This window comes from Lethenteron reissneri, chromosome 5 (assembly GCF_015708825.2).
Source record: "Lethenteron reissneri isolate LAM-NWPU_2019-01 chromosome 5, ASM1570882v1, whole genome shotgun sequence".
NCBI lineage: Eukaryota > Metazoa > Chordata > Hyperoartia > Petromyzontiformes > Petromyzontidae > Lethenteron > Lethenteron reissneri.
Genome location: NC_083783.1, coordinates 2,489,632 through 2,508,600, shown reverse-complemented (window position 1 = coordinate 2,508,600; position 18,969 = coordinate 2,489,632). Strand labels below are relative to the sequence as shown.

At 45.5% G+C, this 18,969-nt stretch overlaps 1 protein-coding gene across 4 annotated transcripts in view; it reads right to left on the bottom strand.

The window, feature by feature from the left end:
• Window positions 1-1,456: 1,456 nt before the first annotated feature.
• ARFGEF3 (ARFGEF family member 3) overlaps window positions 1,457-18,969 on the bottom strand; it is a 98,122-nt gene continuing 80,609 nt past the window's right edge. For all 4 annotated transcript variants that reach the window (XM_061566249.1, XM_061566268.1, XM_061566260.1 and 1 more), the window contains 5 exons: window positions 15,318-15,946; window positions 14,208-14,383; window positions 13,570-13,689; window positions 12,757-12,983; window positions 1,457-10,990 (listed from right to left, as the gene is read on the bottom strand). In XM_061566249.1, coding sequence (XP_061422233.1) covers window positions 10,799-10,990; window positions 12,757-12,983; window positions 13,570-13,689; window positions 14,208-14,383; window positions 15,318-15,946 — 1,344 coding nt within the window. In that variant the 3' untranslated portion in view covers window positions 1,457-10,798. The remainder of the gene's footprint in view (window positions 10,991-12,756; window positions 12,984-13,569; window positions 13,690-14,207; window positions 14,384-15,317; window positions 15,947-18,969) is intronic.

The following is an 18,969-nucleotide window of genomic DNA, read 5'->3' as shown; positions in this document are numbered from 1 at the left end:
GTAAGTACCCGGCGTTGCTCGGGCGAAAAAGGCAGACACACACATGGACTTACACACAGACATCGACCCACACACATAGAAACACATCGACTTAGACGCACACACACATATGGTTAAACCCAGGATAGATCGTTAGCAGGCCAGCCTAAATGTTTGTAACCGGCGAAGATGGTCCATTAGGGGGGTGCACGCTTCGCAAGCGTAGAGAAGGGAGGGAATTACCGTGGCCGAGAAGACCTGGAGCTTCATGCGCAGCGAGAGACCAAGTAGCTTCCACACAGCGTAACGCAGCCGATGAAAGAGAATAGCGCTCGACTGATTTGGAGTGAGACCTCTGCTGTTAAACTGGAGTCGGTCATGAGCACACTGGCCAGGTATGGGAATCTCTCCGATCTCGTCATAAAACTGCAATGCAAAAGCACCAGGGGAGGCAGCTATCACATCTGCCTCAGAGGGGGGCGTGTCAGATACGCCCCCGTCAGTAGCCAGTGCCTCCCAAGCCATTGACCTCACCGCACGTCCTTGGATCTAAATGCCCCACCCCCCATAAAAAAACTTATAGCTACGTAAAAAAAAAATGTATGTTCCATTAATATGAATAATTTTGTATTTCTGTTATTTAGAGATAAGTTGAATGCGTTTAATCATGGAATGTTTTCATCGGCTGAGTGGTCCGCGGGCCCAAAAAGTTTGAAGAACACCAGTCTAAAATATGCAGTGATAAAGGTCCTATGTGTGGGTTCCCGGAAATCAGAAACAATGAGGGACGATGGGAAGGGAGCCAGAGGTTCCATTGCACGGAGTGGCGATACCAAATTGTCTCAGGGAGCGTTTTGTATTTTGTAGGTTTCTGTGGTGGCAAAAAAAGACTGGAGTTTGAGAATCAGAATTCGGAGTGTGCTGATATCTGCCACGAGATTAATCAAATATTTTCCAATTATTCGGTTTCCACCAAAAATCAAGGGTAACTGCCTATCCACCAGCATGTTAAAGTAAAGTTAACTATTTTTTAAAATTTTTATCAGGTAAGGCTCACTGAGAGATATATATATCTTTTTCAGAAGTGACCTGGGTATCACAAATGATAGCTCAACTAAGTAGCGTATCGTCATGTGGAAATGTATAGCAGCCAAATATACTAAACGCATGTTGATTCTAAATTTGGAGAGAAAAACCGGAGGAGCCAGAGAAAAATCCACGTGACCATGGGGAGAACACGCAACTCCAAATATACAGCAGGCATCAGGTCGGAATTGAACCCACGACCTCCTGCATACCAGGCGAAGTGGTTAACATCTTGCCATCTCATAATTAGTGGTTCTATTGCTCTGCCACATGACCTCCAAGCAAGCCTAATCGTGTAAGTGGTGGATATCAAATGGTCCATGAAGAGTATTAGTAAAATGATGAAAGAGGCTTTGAATCAAGAACAAAGTAAACCTTTTGACATGCCGACATATCTTTATTTCATAAATAGCAATAAATAAACTCCGCTGGGAGTACACATAGCCACCAAATAAATACAGCAAATCATTACAATCTATGACACTAAAACCACTTACAAAGCATATAGAGGACAGCACATTGTTAGTCACATGCCATAGAGTACAAGACAATGGCTCGAACACTGTAGGATATCTACAGCATATACAATGTGCGCTCGCACACACACGATGGGCTTCCCTGCTCCGATGATCACAAATGAGAGCGAAGCAAGCAAGCACTTACCACTGTACAACGCTGTGCTTATCCTAGGATACACTCCCGACTAAACGGCAAATTCTAAACACGGCGGTGTTAGATTTAACACAGACACGATCAACAACACCTTAGACTCAGAATGAGGCATTATTTTGGTTTTTCAAGGCCTTGTTTTAAAGATAGCATTTTTTATCTATATCGGTCACGTACCTTGTGGCGCATTTTAGCGCGTAAGAACTTGCAATGCATTGTTATGCAAACGCACACAAAATGTGCAAAAGAAAACACTTAAGATTGCTCCGTACGATGGGAAACAGCCAGAGTATTGTGGGAAAAGCTTGATCCCACAGATGGTGTATGCATGCAAAGCAGTCTGAACTAACCTGCAGCGTGCCTTTCGACACTTGATGTTAGTAAATCTAATCTGCCCCGGTCTCACTGTCAAGGTTCACCACAGTGCCACCAGCCATTTTATTTGGAAGGTATTGTGGGATTTTTGCCGTCGTTCGTGACCTAACGTATTTCTACATTCAGTGCATTGCATATTTAAGTCTAGGAATGCACACGTTATTTTCTCGCCGATTCTTACCAACATTATAAGCTCGTTCATGTAAACAATGTCACTTCAAGGTCCTTGAAATTGTTTCAAATGTGCCACGTGATCCAGGTAAATTTTTGCACAAGCAGTGAACATTGGCAGTAAAAAACAGAAGGGGAAAACCTATTATCATTGGTAGTAGACTTAAGGTTGAGGACTTGAGGAGACTGTCAGTATAAACGGGTACGTATTAGGACGGACTGTGTTTCCATTTAGTATTTTTCTTTAAGATAAAGCAATGCACTATGTTCATGAAAGTTAAAGGTGCAGCCGTGCAATTTCTAATTCGTGCCATTGCTGCCGGAAAGGCCTCCACTAGAGAGAGCTCTAGAAAAGCTCCAACGGTGGCCAAACGTCCTGGGAAAGAGTAAGGTCTAACATTACAATTGTCAGTCCCAACTCTTATACTAAACAATCCCTTCCACCTCTTTCACAATGCAGGTAACCGTAGTCCAACATATTTGCTAAGAATACTAAAATTCATGCCATGAAAAAGTTTGTCAGGTAAAATTTAAGAAAAATGGCAGTTTCTTCCATAACACCTGGGCCATATGATAAGGAAATACGCCGTGCTCTGGTGTGGTCCGTTAACATCACCCCCCCCCACCCCGCAAATCTTGAAAGGCCTCCGAAACATTCGGCTCAATTTGTGTCCGGAAGCGTGTTTCCCCGAACACGATGCAGCAAAAAGGAGGAAAAAAAAGAGTGCATAAAAAAACACAGGCCACAGCAGACTAAACAGAGCATTAAGGACCAGCAGGCACAAGCACTTCATGCAAATACAATCAACGGCAGTGAAGTGTTCAGGAACCTGAGGAATACGATCCCATGACCGAGAAGAGCCAATTAGAAATTCTGCTAGCTGACTGTATATGAAGTCTCGATTTAAAACGTCCGATTCCTTTCTATATATAAAAAAAACTGCTTTGTGGAATCAAAAGTGGTTTGGAAGCAAAGAAGCAGCACTGCCGATCGGGGAAAACGTAAATCCACACACATAAATACGGTCTCACGTATTAAGACTGTAAAAGTGCCACTTGCCAGTCAGACAAAAAAATAAGGCACTGGCGTTCCAGTTTCTGTTTAAGTTTGCCAAGCCGTATAAAAGTCGACAAAAGTTACGATTGTTAACGAATAGCTGTGTTCTAAATTGTTTTTTTTTCAACAAAAGGCCATTCGTAACCCTTTCACAAAGCACGACGACCACGTAAGCACGTGGACATTGTTAGACCAATTGTAAGAGAACAAAACGTGGCAGTTGTTGAATCAAGTACGTCTTTTCTTGCTGTATTTGTGATAGGAAATGTAGAACATGGCAGGTGCACCGCCTTATAATTTCTTTTCTCCGTGGTCAATGTTGGGATTAGGGGTATCTGTAGGTGGATTTATTCCAGCACTTGATTTTATCGTTTTTATTCATTTGACGCACGTTAAGTAATTTTTTTAAGCAAAAAAAGAATAACCGGTCGAACATGTCGCTGGAAAAACTGAGTAAATCAGATAGATATATATATATTTTTACTTGGCAATCCACTTCATCGATAACATTCATGAACATGATGTAAAGCGTGCCAATAAAATGTTTAGCGTTGCAAGGCACGACAAACAAACCAGCGTATGGCACAATTGCCAGAGGAAACCCATGACGATCATGGGCCTTGCAGGAACTGGCATTATCCACGTGCTGTGACTCAGCTGGGTCGGTCAGCTAGGGAACTGAACTTGTGACCTAAACACGCTTGGGAGGGCGAGTGAACAAACAGCCCACCTTTGTGACAGTCCTCAAAAGGAACACTACACGGACCTGCAGGTCAGCACCACGCTCTGTTGCCGTCACAGGACATTGTTAACATAATTCTCGGTCGGGTAACTCACAACTCTCATATCTCACGGAGCACGGGCGGCAGCATTCAGGTGCAACCACAAGGACGAGATGGCCGGATGTGCGACTGTGGACGCACAAGACGAGTGGCTTATGCCAGCCAGTCAGCCTCTGCTCACAAACCCTACAATTTCATTCACAGCTCCAAATTTCATAATGGTTTAATTGACCAGGAACACATTCACTGTATTCCCATCATGTTAATAAACATGTATGGGAATGCATTGCCATCATTTTAATAAACATGTATCATGGTAATAAACATTTACAGGAATGCAGGGGCAGGTGGCACTGGTCACTTTTTCAGCAGCGGGGGGGGAGGTCATGTTCCGTACCACCTCACATTATTATACATGGGTCCCCTTTGCTTACCCGCTTTTCGAACTTAAAAATAATTCCCACGTACCGGATCAACATTGATCAAGTATGGAATCCATGGTCACCGGATGAAGACAGTTCTGTAAACCGCAGTTTGATCTACATCGCAGTTTGATGTCCGTAAAGGTGTGGCAGTGAAGTACGTTTTGGTATTCGCACCGTTCTTATGGCACTAATGCCATCACTCGCAAGCGCTACGTTTGTGCCTTGCGAGCTGCCATAAATCCGGCTGACGGTGACAATCTATGAACAGTGAACCGGCAGCAGAGCTCCGTGTAGATTTTGCCGAACGGCGCAAACTTACGGAGGCCGTGGCCTCGAAGTCTCGGCGCCTGGGAACGGTCGGGGAAACTCTGCGCTGGCGACAACCGAAATTGTCGTAAACTCGGGTTGCCAGTTTGAGCGAAGTCATTTAAAACTAAACACACGCACAACTGGTGTAAAGATTTTATGACTTATAATTTAATTCTTCTACACCTGCCCATGTCCATCACCATGGCGATGGCTTCGTGGATCGTGCATCACCCCAGGTAGTTCGTTTGCCAACATCTCGGCTGGAGTTCGTTTTGAATGCTTCTGTGCGTTTGCGCTCCCAAAGGCCGCGCAAGATTTTCTGTTTTGGAAACTTAATGATATCACGGACGTGTTGCCGAGATTCCAACCGGTCACTATTGCCATCTATGCCATTCAGAGACGGATGATACACCTCCGTGCATGCCTCGTAAGCTTTGTCTTGTGTTTTGACAACTGGATAAGTTATGTAGGATAGAATATTGTAGTCTGGGAAACGTTGTCATCAACAGGAAGAAGAGGAGTATCGACATGCCTTAAATCATTGAACGTATTGGTTGTCATAATAGCAATAAATTAATGTAATGTTAAAACTCAACTTCATGTCTTTCTGTAGCACTGCTTTTACCAACAACCATGGACAATACAAACGAAATGACTGTTCACTTATGTACATACAGTAACGCTATTTAATAATAGGATGTGACGGAGTAAAAAGGGAACCTAACAGCATACAGTACATTATTTAAACTAAATTAGTTGTTGATTGTCCTTCCCCCACACCTCCGATTATCACAGTTGACTTCGTAAGGTGCGAAAGAAGTTCAACGTACATACAGTTATGCTTTTAAATCTTAACCCAGCAGAGCCTCACCGAATTCTCAATGCTGTTTGGGGAGGGTTTTGTTGGAGATATTTAGTTTTTTTTACCACTAATATTGTGCATGGGGAAAGCAGGGTGCATGGAGATAACCCACGTATGAGTGGTCAACTTTTTTCTTTAAAAAAACAATTTGGACGCATTGGCGGTACACCGGTGCAGCATAACACACCGGTCCTCGTAAAACAGTCTCGACGATGTCGCTGTTGCCCTTGAGCAAGCTCCAGGACTCTCCATCAGAAGTTGCACTCAGATTCAGCAGCTGCTGTCCCCATTCCAACGTGTGACACCACGAGTCATCATCTTTTGATACCACCGTCCGCACAAAAAGAGATGATTCCGGAAATGAATCGAGGAACCGTCCGACCGAGTTTAGGGCACCAGGAGTCAAATCTTGCCTTTGGAACACCGATAATCACCAGGCTGGGTGCTGCTGTACGGCGACAGACTGGACCTTCGTGTTCAGCTGCTGATAACACTCGTCTTCCGACTGCTTCGACATCACGAGAACTGATTTTGACGCACCACCCCGCAAGATTTTATGACCGGGGTTGCGATTAAAGGGAAAATAATTATTACGAAAAATTTGCTTTTTTTTTATACCGACGCACTACCGGTGTACCGCTACTACGTTAATTTACCGAAAGCTGGAGCCGATATTTAAATAAAATCAAAACTTTTTGGTCACATAATTTCCAACTCTGCACCCATATCGCTGTCTGCCCCTACCCACCCCCCTACCTTTTGCGGCAGAGCGTGCAAGCCAGGCATGGTGCACCCTCTTCTGGCCAGAAATCTTGGCAATGTCAGGGTGGGGGTAGCGGGTGAAGAAATGGGAACATAAAAAATGTTCCTAAAACGATATTTGTGCAGGGTGAAAATTATTAAAGTAACAAGCGTTACAAAGCTAGGCATTGGTTGACACCATCAATACTGATTCATTATAATGGTCTACATATACAACATTAATAACCACAAGTTCCCCTGGACTATATAAACACTCCCAGCTCAGAAAATGAATGTAATTAATTTCGAGACATTTTCCTTTTGTTTCTGCTGCAGTAAAATCTGTCTTAAAAATAAGTTATCAGATGATGGAACGTGCACATTTAAGGTTCGCATAAAACATTATTTAAATACAAAGCTGTAAATAAAACACACAAACCAAAATGACCTTGCACATAAAAAAAGACAAGCCAATGAATTATTCAACAACATTGAAACTCATGAAATGGCTAAATCAGCTTAGCCAATTGAAATTACCTCCGATGAAAAAAAAACATCAATACAAAAATAATTTTAAAGACAAAGCCGAATCCGTCACATATATCCGCTTAAGCACGAGAAGTAAAGATACGCGACCAAAACATTATAAATGCAAAAAAATTAAAAGCAAAAATTCATCCAAATAATGATGAGATACCAAACGCTGCCAAAAAAAACACAGAAAAACTGGGGCCGACTTGGCACCGTTCTAAAATGTGGGCAAATGCTCGGCACTGCTGCCCTTTTCAAGCGCTGTCCGACTATGGGAAGGCTCCTTCCATTGGCACCGCTGGACAAGAAATCGGTAAGAAAGGTTAAACGACGGAATACATACCCCAACGACAAGAGCCAAAATATGTAACAATTATTATGTACGGCATTCACGTATGAAAGGAAAGCATCGCTGAGCATCAAGACTTTTTCAGGAGCATCTTTACAAGAGGATGTTTGTCCATTGACACGGTTAGGAGTCTTTGAATGTATTTTATGTATGCGAGAAAGCCTGAGTACGTAGAAGACAAAAAAACCCCACGTTTACAAGAAAATAACGGCAAAAAGATCTGAACGGGCAAGTTAACGACCCATTTGCTGTACTGCCGTTGCCTGGCCATACCCAAATGGGATTTGGGAGTTCCACAGCTTTCCATTGCGCATTTAAGTCTTATTCTTTGGGTCTTTCGGTAAGTCTTGTTTTAAATGCATTAGATTACAGGAAATGACCCCAGTGTAACTTGTAAGCCTAATGGTTTAAGAATATGCGTGCACACTTCCCGATTTAAAGCCACCAGCTTCAAAAGGCACAGGAAGCTCCGTTGGGTTTGTTTATATTCCTTGGCAGTAGTAACTCAACACGGTACAAGTATACTACCTTCACACTCACTAGGGATTATCGGCGCAGCGTAAGCTCGTGCAAGCTCGAACGGTATAGTTTGTGCTTTGTGTTTTTTTCCCATGTAGCTATGTTTTCACATTCATATGCCTCATTGCGATCCATGGGAGATAGCCCCGGAAGTGTCCACTGCACATTTCGTCACTGGTTTCCACTTTCCTCTGTCTTGTGCCAATATGCTCAAGCAGCGGCCACATTTTTCTGACACCAACCCCTCTTGTGTCGTCGTCAAGCCATTCTCTCGTATGCATTCGTATGCACTGATATCAAATAAATTCCATGTTTTTTCCTGGCTGTGATTGCCAATGACCTGTAACCAAATCAATGGTTTGACTATATCAATGAAAGTCTGTTGCTTTGATGTTAACTTATACTTCATACAGTGGTAAGAATCTACTTAAGGGACACCGCAGTACAGAGAGTACTTGATATTAAGGGATCTTCAGCATCTTTAACGACCGTTTTACAGCAGAAGACACCCTGGTAATTAAGATAACACCGATTTTTGCAAAAAAAAGACGTCATTGTCATGGGAAAACACACTCGTGCACACACTCACAGGATATAGCCAGGCAGATGTATGTAATCCAGGTTGCACCTTTACCCATGATCATTTTAGTTGTGGCTCCAAATTTACACGACGAAGAAATACTGAACATTCTATGGCCTTGTTCGATCGCATTTGGACATGGCAACCAATTTATTTTACATGCTCTGGATTTTGTGAGCAGACACCCACCTTCTGGCTAGTAATATTGTGCCCGTGGGGGGGGGGGGGGGGGGGGGCAGTACAGCAAGTAGGTTCACGACCGGCTGTCCATGCGATATTGAGCATTCTCCATTCACGTGCCTCTGGTTTCTCCTCACAACTCCCCTTTTTATGCAACGTGCATTAAAACACTCAAGGAATTGGTCCCACAGCCCAATCATTATCCCTCAGCGTCAGTTTTGAAGGCTAAATGAGGATTACCTCGTGTAACAATAAAAAAAAATAACAAAGGTAATTTGTTACACACAAGCAACACGGCTGCTGTTGCTGCACTGGCAGTAAACACAAGGCAGTAAACGTGTGTATCGCTATTTGGTGGTTCGCAGTAAGAATGTCATGGAGTGACGTGGATTATTCACTTCATAAAATGTCTCTGCTGTTTTGTACGTATTCAAATCGTTCAACAGAAAGAAACACAACTGAAATCGACAATTTCTATTTTACCAGGTAAGGCCCCTTGAACTATATAGCTTTTTATATATCAGAAGTGACCTAGCCACAAATGATCGCTCAACGAAGTGGCTTATCACGTTGAAATTTACAGCAGGAGCCAAATACTCCAAACGCGTGTTTCTGAAGTCGTCACAGTGGGCGTGGGGTTGGATCAGTAGGCAGCCCGAGCCACAGGTGGGGGTGGACAACGTTGGAAAGTTGTAGTTGTTGTGGAAAGTGAGCCCCCTTTTCTCATCACAAGAGGCCACGAAGCCACTGCCAGTCCCCAGGAGTGGCTTTGCTCAACGTGGATGGATTCCGAGTGAAATGCGCCGCTGCTACAGAACAAGGGTTCAGCGCCCATGTCACGCTTTGCCACAGCACGGACCGCATGATTAGGTGGCCGATACGAAAATGCAAAATTGTTCAGGGCACGGCCACGTTTTTCCACGTGGTTACAAGGCTTAAAAGAATAAATCCAGAAGACGGGTGCACAGCACATTGCTGAGACACATGCAGGATGTGTCTCTTTAGACAGTGCAACGTGTTTGAAACCGCATGATTGAAAACTGTGCACTATGAAAAACGGAGTATGGAGATGTGGCATCTCAAATTGGAACTTTTCACATCCATCAAGTGTTGTGTCCAACATAAAGGCTCTCAGTAAAGCAAGAGAGTGTGTCGGCGTCACTACATAAGCAAGAGACCACCTCTGGCAAATTTGAAAAAGTGCGTCAATCGATCCATCTCAAGGTTCAACGCAGGAAAGCCCAGACAGTTTCAACTGCATCAGACTGATGACACAAGTGTCGTGCTTCATGATAACTCTTCCTACAAAGTGATATTCTTATATTCTTAATTCATCATCGTGCTTCCCACCAAATTCCAGTTGCGATTTGGGATTTGCAATGTAAAACTGCAATTTTTCTTCATGACAGAAATATCCTTATCCGATATTTTACGACGAGTGTATCTATACACAACACTGTGGCTGCTTTCCCAGTCTCCTCTTTACCCAAAGGAGGTACCCAACTCAATTGCACATTCAGAATCCCCGATGAGGCAGCAGGCATCAGTGTGGGGTCGTCCCCGCACGGGATCCGTCAAGTGGGTCCATGAGGGGGAAGCCGTTTCTGTAAAGCGGATTCCGTTGCACCTGTATTTACGACTACACAACTGCTCGTTCATTATTAGTTGAGTCCCCACGAACAGTGTTATTGTGAGTAATCTGTTATAAATCCAAAATATTATATTTTTGGGGAAAGTGTGCTTTATGTGCAATATATGCAGTGGAATTTTTACGAATTAATGCAATAATAATATTCTATATATATTCAGGGAAGTCTCAGCAAGTTTCAGGAAGGTCCTGGCATTGAGAGATGTTTGGCCAACCCCTTGCTAACAACGTTTGCGAGAGCGAGAGAATAACCGAGTTGTGTGCAACGATGGTTTCACGAACCCACCTTGTCGTACGACCATCTTCTGGCCACCTCGCAGCTCAGCAGGGTTTGAGACTGAATACGAGAGATGCAAACCCCTGCCTCCCAAGTGCTGATACGAGGCGCATGCCACAGCACGCCTGGCAAACGGGCTCAGAACCCCTCCGGGCAGTGCGCGTGTGTGTAGGTGTACGCGCGTGCGTGTGTGCGCGTGGGGAAACGGGAATGGGGTTAAAAGAGCAGAGGACGGCGGGGGTGGCGGGGGCAAAGAGGCTACGCGATGATGCTGTAGACGCGGCCAAGTCGGCCGAGCCAGTCTCGCACGGCTTGGCGCACACGCGAGTCCGTCACGTGGCACGTCAGCTGGCTCAGGCTGGGGAAGATGGCCGGCTGCAGCGCAACGAACGCCGGCTCGGGCAGCCCCAGCAGCTGGTTGAGCAGCATGAGCACCATGTTGGTCCACGCCTGCGAATTGGGCAGCGCGCAGATATGCCGCGTCAGCAACCGTTCAAGGATAAGGGATTGCACGTACACAATGGGTGGCTTGATTGACTTCAAATCGGAGACTCAAAAGCGCCTCACACCACATCTCATCTGAACCACTCCAATGGCCATGCTGCAGTCGAGCCAAGGGAATCCCAAAAGGGGGAAACTGTCCATGTGTGGCTTAAGTTGTACACCCATCACCTGCCTACAAACGGGAATTATTCTGCCATTTAGGGTTTTCCAATAAAGTATTTAAGTTACCTGAGAAAGTATTTTTTTATTTTTTTCCAATCAAATTCCAGACGGTGATGCTAAATTATCCACTCACAGTATCAACTAGCGTGGTTCGCGAGGCTCATACCACAAACCTCTGCAACAAGCGGAAAATGCACGACACCACTTGGCCACGTCATCACCCACGACGACCTGTTGTGCATGGTGGTCGTGTATCAGAGCGCTCGTTGAATATGCATTGTGTATGTATGTTGAACTTCTTTCGCACCGTACGTAGCCAACTGTACTAATCGAGGGTGCCTTAAGGCCCCAGTGTGCGTGTCTATAAAATCGGTCAACCCTGCAACATTTGTTTAACGGGCCACACGCTACTATAAAGGAGGATCAGCGAAGTCAAAACTGGTCCAAAGTTTGCCCCGTTTAAATGAATAACTCCCCCATACATGAACTAAGAAAAGGGTCTATGTCACAGGGTTTCTGGATCGCTTGCAGGCAGGAGAGATCATCATCACCCAGCCTGCGCCGTATCCTTACTGGCCGGTCTCAGTCGTAGACCCCCTTTGACGCGCTTCTTCTGCGCCAGAGCCGCTCTGGGAGGAACAATGTTCAACGACCAGCTGCTATCCCCACTGCGGCCTTGTGGTCTCTGCTCCCAGTGTCCTGAGCCTGGCCTTTTCAGATCCATCCCTGGGTCTCGCAACCCATCACCAATATCATAATCGAATCGGCCGTGCTGCACACTTTTTTTTTACCGAGAGACTTGTGGTGCCCTCATTCATTTGTAACTCATGCAGACTGGCACATCGCAGTGACTCAATCCACATGCAACACCTACGCCAATCGCTTCCAGTCCTTTGTTCTGACTGCTCACCAAACGAACGTTGCACCCTCACATGACACCATTAAACATTCTCAAACCTTATAATCCTACCATCTCGTAACGACACACACGAACAAAGAGAGATTCAATTGACACATAAGTCTCAATTGCAAAAGAGCCTTGGATTACAAAACAAAGATTGCACAGTATATAATTACTTTCAGGCCCAAAAGGAATAACACAATTACTTGGTCTCCAAGGGCCTTGTGGTTAGCAGACCATTTTGTTTCAGTGATGAAGAAGATGCGTTCTCTGTTCGTCACCTGCCTATCTTTCTACATTTCTATATGTTAACATGTAAATATATACGTTTTATGTAATTATATCTAAATGTCGATCGCAAACCATTTGATTGTGAGCCACAATCTTATCTCACCAAGCAGAGCTCTCCCCGGCCAGAAGCAATACAAATCTATGAACGTATGTTGAACTTCTTTCGCACCGTACGTAGCCAACCGTGCTCATCAAGGGTGCAGTGAATGACAACAAACTAAATGCAAAAAGCAGATCTAGAGAAATTCGTTTTCTTTAGAACTGCTTTTTGTAATCAAATCTTCAACGACAGAGACCGTGTTCAACACTCTCGTTCCACCCGAGCCGGACTTCTCCCACGCCCCCTCGCCGCCCTCACCTGCAGCTGAGCTTCAGAGTCCCGCGAGGCTCCGGACGGAGAAGCCGAGCTCTGGCTCGCCGAGCGACTGCGCGGGAAGCGCTCCGAGCGCGGAGTCTCGGGGCCACTCGTGGACGAAGATCGCCTTGGGGGGAGCGGCCCCCCCTCGCCCAGCGGGCCCAGCCCCCCTGGGCCCGGCAGCCCCGCCAGGCCGGCGGGACGGACGCCCTCACACGGAGGCCCGGGCCCTGGCAGAGAGAAGGTTTCAGCGGTCGTAGCCGATTAGTGGAGCAGCGGTACAGGCGTCGAGCCGCGAGTGGGAGAATTGATTCGAGGGATGATTTCAGTCACCGAAATGTGTTCTTGCCCATCCTTCCCCTTCACAATAACCGTCAGGATGTGAATAGGACGAAAAAATGGGATAGCACAAAGAACAGAGACACTAAAAACGAAACGCAGCACAGATAAGGTAGACAATAGGCATTACCAAAGAGACAGCCACGTGTGAAAAGGGCAGCGAAAGTGATCCAGAATACAAAGATGACGCAATTGATTCAGACGGTCCAATTGACAAATGAAACCGACGGTGCAAATGTGAATGAGATGGTTCCAAACGATACAAATAAAAAATTAACAAACAAGACAGATGGTACAGACATGATGACCGAGGAAATACCAATCAAACTGGCAGTGCAAATGAGAAAGACAATTCTGACAGAACTGTACATACAGGAAAGAATGATCGATACAAAATGATTCTTGAATCATGACAATTCACCATATAATGACAACGCGTGTGATGGTGCAGGGCGGGCCGGAAGGTGGGGTACATGCCTCCTAGCGGGGCAACAGGGCCCGTCGTGCCCTCTGTCTGCTGCTGCGGCCGTGGGCTCAGCACCAGTGACGACCTCTGACCTCCTGTAGACTGACACGGGTTCTTCACTGAGGATCCATCTGTGGAGGAGGAAAAAGATCACCAGTGTACAAAGAGTGAGCGGTAGGATACTCAGCGCACGCCGTGTGTGGTGGTGGAGAGTGCGGCACTGTTTACACAAATACTACCCACACATTCCAATTGGATCTTGGATTTAATTGGCATAATTCACTCACCTAACCAGCCACTCGTTCACTCACTCACCCACCTACGCAGCGTATCAGTCATCCACCCGTCCATCCACCCACCCACTCACTAATTTAGTCACTCAAGCATCCATCCACTCATCCATCCACCTACCCATGTCCCCAGCCACTCATTCATGCACTTATCTATCCATTTATCCACCCACCTACCCATCTACTCATTCACTCATCAATTCACCTACCTACTTGTGCACCCATCCATCATTCACTCACTTATTCATCCACACACCCACCCACCTACTCACTAATCCATCCCTCTATTCACCCACCAATCCACCCACCCACCGACCCGTCAGTGTATATTGGACGTCGCGATGCTGGGAGGTGCTCACCTGCATTGGCGGCGGGGCCAGGGCGCGTGGGCTCGCGCACAAAGGTCGTCAGCGTGTGCTGCTGCTTGCGCCTCTTGTACTCAGCCACGAGCTTGCTGATGGTGCGATCCGTGGCCACTGTGTAGATCTTTCCGCCCGTGCTCTCCCACCACTCGCGCTGCTGCCGCCGCTTGCCGCTGCGCATATGTGTGCGTGTAGACACGGCAAAAAATAAACAAAGACAAAGATCCTCCCCCATCCCCGTATAGCCTTCACAGACTGTTGGGACAAGTGCTGTTAGCGAACACCTATGAAGGTCAGCACGGCACACGAGGGGGTGGATGGCCAGCATCACGCCCGGCCACCTTTGTCTTCCCAGGAGCGATGTTTACACACCGCACCAGGTACACAATTGAGGCCGAATCGATGTAGGTTAGATATTCGTCAGTGATGTTGGCCATGAGCAGCAATTGGATTCGGGATGCCAGGTTCATCGCGCAGGGCGCTAACCGCCACACCACAGCTCCCCACGCAAGTACACACAAACTCGTACACATACATTTGTGTGTTTTCTCATCAGCTACCGGCACTGCAGGCAACAACTCTTTTCTTTCTGTTTCTTCCATCGCAGAGCTCCACAGTTTGGAATTCCCTCCCCATCGTCTCTTTCCCCCCTCCCCCAAGTTCTTATAATAACCTTACTCAATTCAATAAATGTGTTACACTCTTATCTATAACATATCTAAGAGTGCTGTTTATTGTTGGCTGCTTGATGGGTAGAGCATTTGAGCCCTGTGCTCAGCAATAATTTTGACTATTTTATTTATTTTATTGACCAGATAAAAGCCCACTGAGCTATTAACACTTTTTCAGAAGCGTAATGATTGCTCAACATAGTGGCTTATCATGTGACATTCATATCAGCCAAATACTCTGAATGTGGAGGGGACAATGTGGAGGGGAAAAAGCGGAGGACCTGGAGAAAAAAATCCACGCGATCACCACGGGCAGAAAGAGTTGCTGCGAACTCGAAAATATACAACAGGCGTCAACACGGTCAGGAGGAAACCCATAACGTCCAGCATACCAGGTGCGGGCGATAATAAAAAACTCAAAACCATTATCACTCACTCTTTGTCGGCGTCGGCGTCGACGGCGCGGGGGCTCGTGGGCGGTCCACCCCCACCGGCTCTCTCGGCGTCCACCTCCTCGGTGACGAGCGACCGCACCGTGTCGCCCGACGAGAAGCTCTCCTTGCTGGTGGACGACAAGGACGACGCCGCGGGCTCCAGCGGGAACACGGGCAGCAGGAAGAGCGTCTCGGGCGCCACCGCGCCCCTGCCGCCCCCCCCCGCCGCCCCAGACACTCCGTCCCCGTCCGCGGCGCCCTCCAGGTCCAGGTGCATCTGGATGTACGTCTGGCAGAGTTCGAGGCACAGGCGGTGCAGCCGCTTCACCAGCCAGCACCAGTCGGCGTTGTTCGCGGGCTGCACGCCGAGGGAGGGCGCGCGCCGGTGCTGCGGCGTGACACGCGAGCCCACCCCGCGCTGCCGCCGAGCCGGCTGTGGCTGCGGTGGCTGCGGCGGCTGCGGCGGTGCTGCCGCCAATACGGAGAGTGGGGTCACCACGGTGGTAGATGTGGTGATGATCGGGGCTGCTGGTGGCTGCTCATCCTCCTCATCCTCCTCTTCCTGCTGCTGCTGTTGATGATCCTCGTCCGATGGAGATCCCAGGGATGAGTCGGAGCTCTCATTGTCCTCCTGAGACAAAGTCAAGAGTCAAAGTTGCTGTCCTGTGAAATGTGCATTGCTGCAAATGGTTCTCACGTCGGTAAAATCACACACATATTTAATCATCGTTAACTCTCGATTTTAATTGCATAAATGAAAAAAAATTTCAGTGTTTTTTTGGACAAATGAGTAAAGAGTAGCATTACATCCCAGTGGCGTCCCTGAGCTAAAGTGGTTAAAATTCGACAATTCCATGGCAGAAGCCAGTCTCTCCGTAGGACGATCACTGTTGACTTCACCACAATGCAGCGTGCATTTATTGACCCCGAGAAAAGTCTGGGTCAATCTTGGGACAAATGTCACATCACAAAACCGAGCCAGGTTTTTTGTGACCCGTCATTAAACTAGATCTGAGTGAAGCAAGTTGAAGGTCCGAGTCTGGTCACAAATCACTGCACAAAAAAACATCACGTAATATTTAGCTTCAAATAAGTTGGCAAATTCCATTTCTGAGAAACAAAATGTTTCAAATGTGTTTGCCGTGCAATAAAAAAACTTCTGCAGCAAGACACACGAGAGGGGGTGCGCCAACTTCGAAGCAGTTCTATGATGTCATTTTTCCAGAGGCCGTTCTCGATAATATAGGGTGACGAACTTCTTTCTGCAAGAGTTCCGAATAGAAATGCATTCATTTCATGACATCACACCGAATGCACTATTAGAATTGGGATATTGTTTTTTTAAACCATCAGGGGATGAATAGCTGAGTCAACTTCCGACCATGATTTTAACTTGATTGCAAAGATAATCATTGGTATTTATAGGGGGCTTAATTGCCTCAGCATATATTTTAAAATCAATAAACTCACGCTATTTTTATTTTACCAGGTAAGGCCCACTCAGATTATACAGGTTCTTTTTCAGAAGGAACCTGGCCACAAATAACAGCTCAACAAAGTGGCTTATCATGTGGAAATTTATAGCAGACAAATAATCTAAACGCATGTTTATTCTAAATGTTGAAGGGAAAAACCGGAAGACCCTGAGAAAAATCCACGTGACCACAGAGAAAACATGCAAACTCCAAATATACACGTGTCAGGGTCGGGATCAAATTCACGACCTCCTGCATACCAGGCGAGGGAGTTAACATCTCACCACCATTTCGATTTAAAGCTTTCGTGACTGCAGGGATTCATCTTCTTGTTTCTTTCGGTAAAGTCACGTAGAAGGGAAGTAATAAAATAATAAAAATAAAACATAATAAAACAATTCTCACGACGTTTCGGCTACAACGCAAGCAGCCGTCTTCAGGTGAAGAATGAGACACTACCAAACTAGGAGCTTATATATAAGCTGCATTGGGGGTTGAAGAGCGCCTTAACAAAAAGAATGTGCATGTGAAGAGGGATTTAGCATATTCATGGAAAATGCGTAGGCGTTGGGCGGGGGGGTGTCAAAGTCATATTATGCCCATGCATTATGCAGGATCAGCAGCAACCAAGGGGGTGCAGGGATTAGCAGTAACAAAGGAAAGGAATGTTAATGATATGTAGCTGCAGTTACTCAACAACCACGTAGAAAACTAAAGTATAAACTACATAAAAAAACTAAAGTATAAACTGCATCGCACCATCAGTATACTTACTATACTCTATAATAAGCTGAGTTACTAACAGCAAGTAATACATTACAATTTTACCTCGTAAAAATTCTATAATATGCTTCCATCTAAACCTTATTCTCTTACATCACACGAGCATATACCGTACTATATACTGCCATAGATAAACCCAACATTAAATTATATACTGTATTGCTGTAAACCAACCTATATCTTATACATTTAATATCACACTATGTATTATTCTACACACCCTAATGTGTATCGATACACATTAGGGTGTGTAGAATAATACATAGTGTGATATTAAATGTATAAGATATAGGTTGGTTTACAGCAATACAGTATATAATTTAATGTTGGGTTTATCTATGGCAGTATATAGTACGGTATATGCTCGTGTGATGTAAGAGAATAAGGTTTAGATGGAAGCATATTATAGAATTTTTACGAGGTAAAATTGTAATGTATTACTTGCTGTTAGTAACTCAGCTTATTATAGAGTATAGTAAGTATACTGATGGTGCGATGCAGTTTATACTTTAGTTTTTTATGTAGTTTATACTTTAGTTTTCTACGTGGTTGTTGAGTAACTGCAGCTACATATCATTAACATTCCTTTCCTTTGTTACTGCTAATCCCTGCACCCCCTTGGTTGCTGCTGATCCTGCATAATGCATGGGCATAATATGACTTTGACACCCCCCCGCCCAACGCCTACGCATTTTCCATGAATATGCTAAATCCCTCTTCACATGCACATTCTTTTTGTTAAGGCGCTCTTCAACCCCCAATGCAGCTTATATATAAGCTCCTAGTTTGGTAGTGTCTCATTCTTCACCTGAAGACGGCTGCTTGCGTTGTAGCCGAAACGTCGTGAGAATTGTTTTATTATGTTTTATTTTTATTATTTTATTACTTCCCTTCTACGTGACTTTACCGAAAGAAACAAGAAGATCTCACCACCACATCTCATCTCAATCTCAGAGGCCCAGGACGATTTATGATTCTTGCCAATGATGTGACGCACGATTGGGAATATAACTTAAGTCGTTGGGTTCGTAGCGCAGTGCGCTAACCGCTTACCTATGACAAAGATTCCTCATTTAGTCACACAGACAGTTGTGCTTAGTCTTGTTGGCGAGGAACCTATGAAGGCTTCACCCCTGACACAAGTGACACGAGGCACGTATACTAGCACCACCCTTGCTGATCTCATCAAGGAGCATAAACCATCATGCCAACTCTGGTCACCATCGCAGGAGCAGCTTTTACATTGAAAACTAATTTCTTCAGAAGTGCTTTTTGTGTTGAGTTTGTTGTCCTTCCCTTGCACCTACAATTAGCACGATCAGATGCGTATAGTGCGAAATAAGTTCAATATACAAAGATCCCCCATATAGCCTTAACAGACTATTGCTGTCAGCAA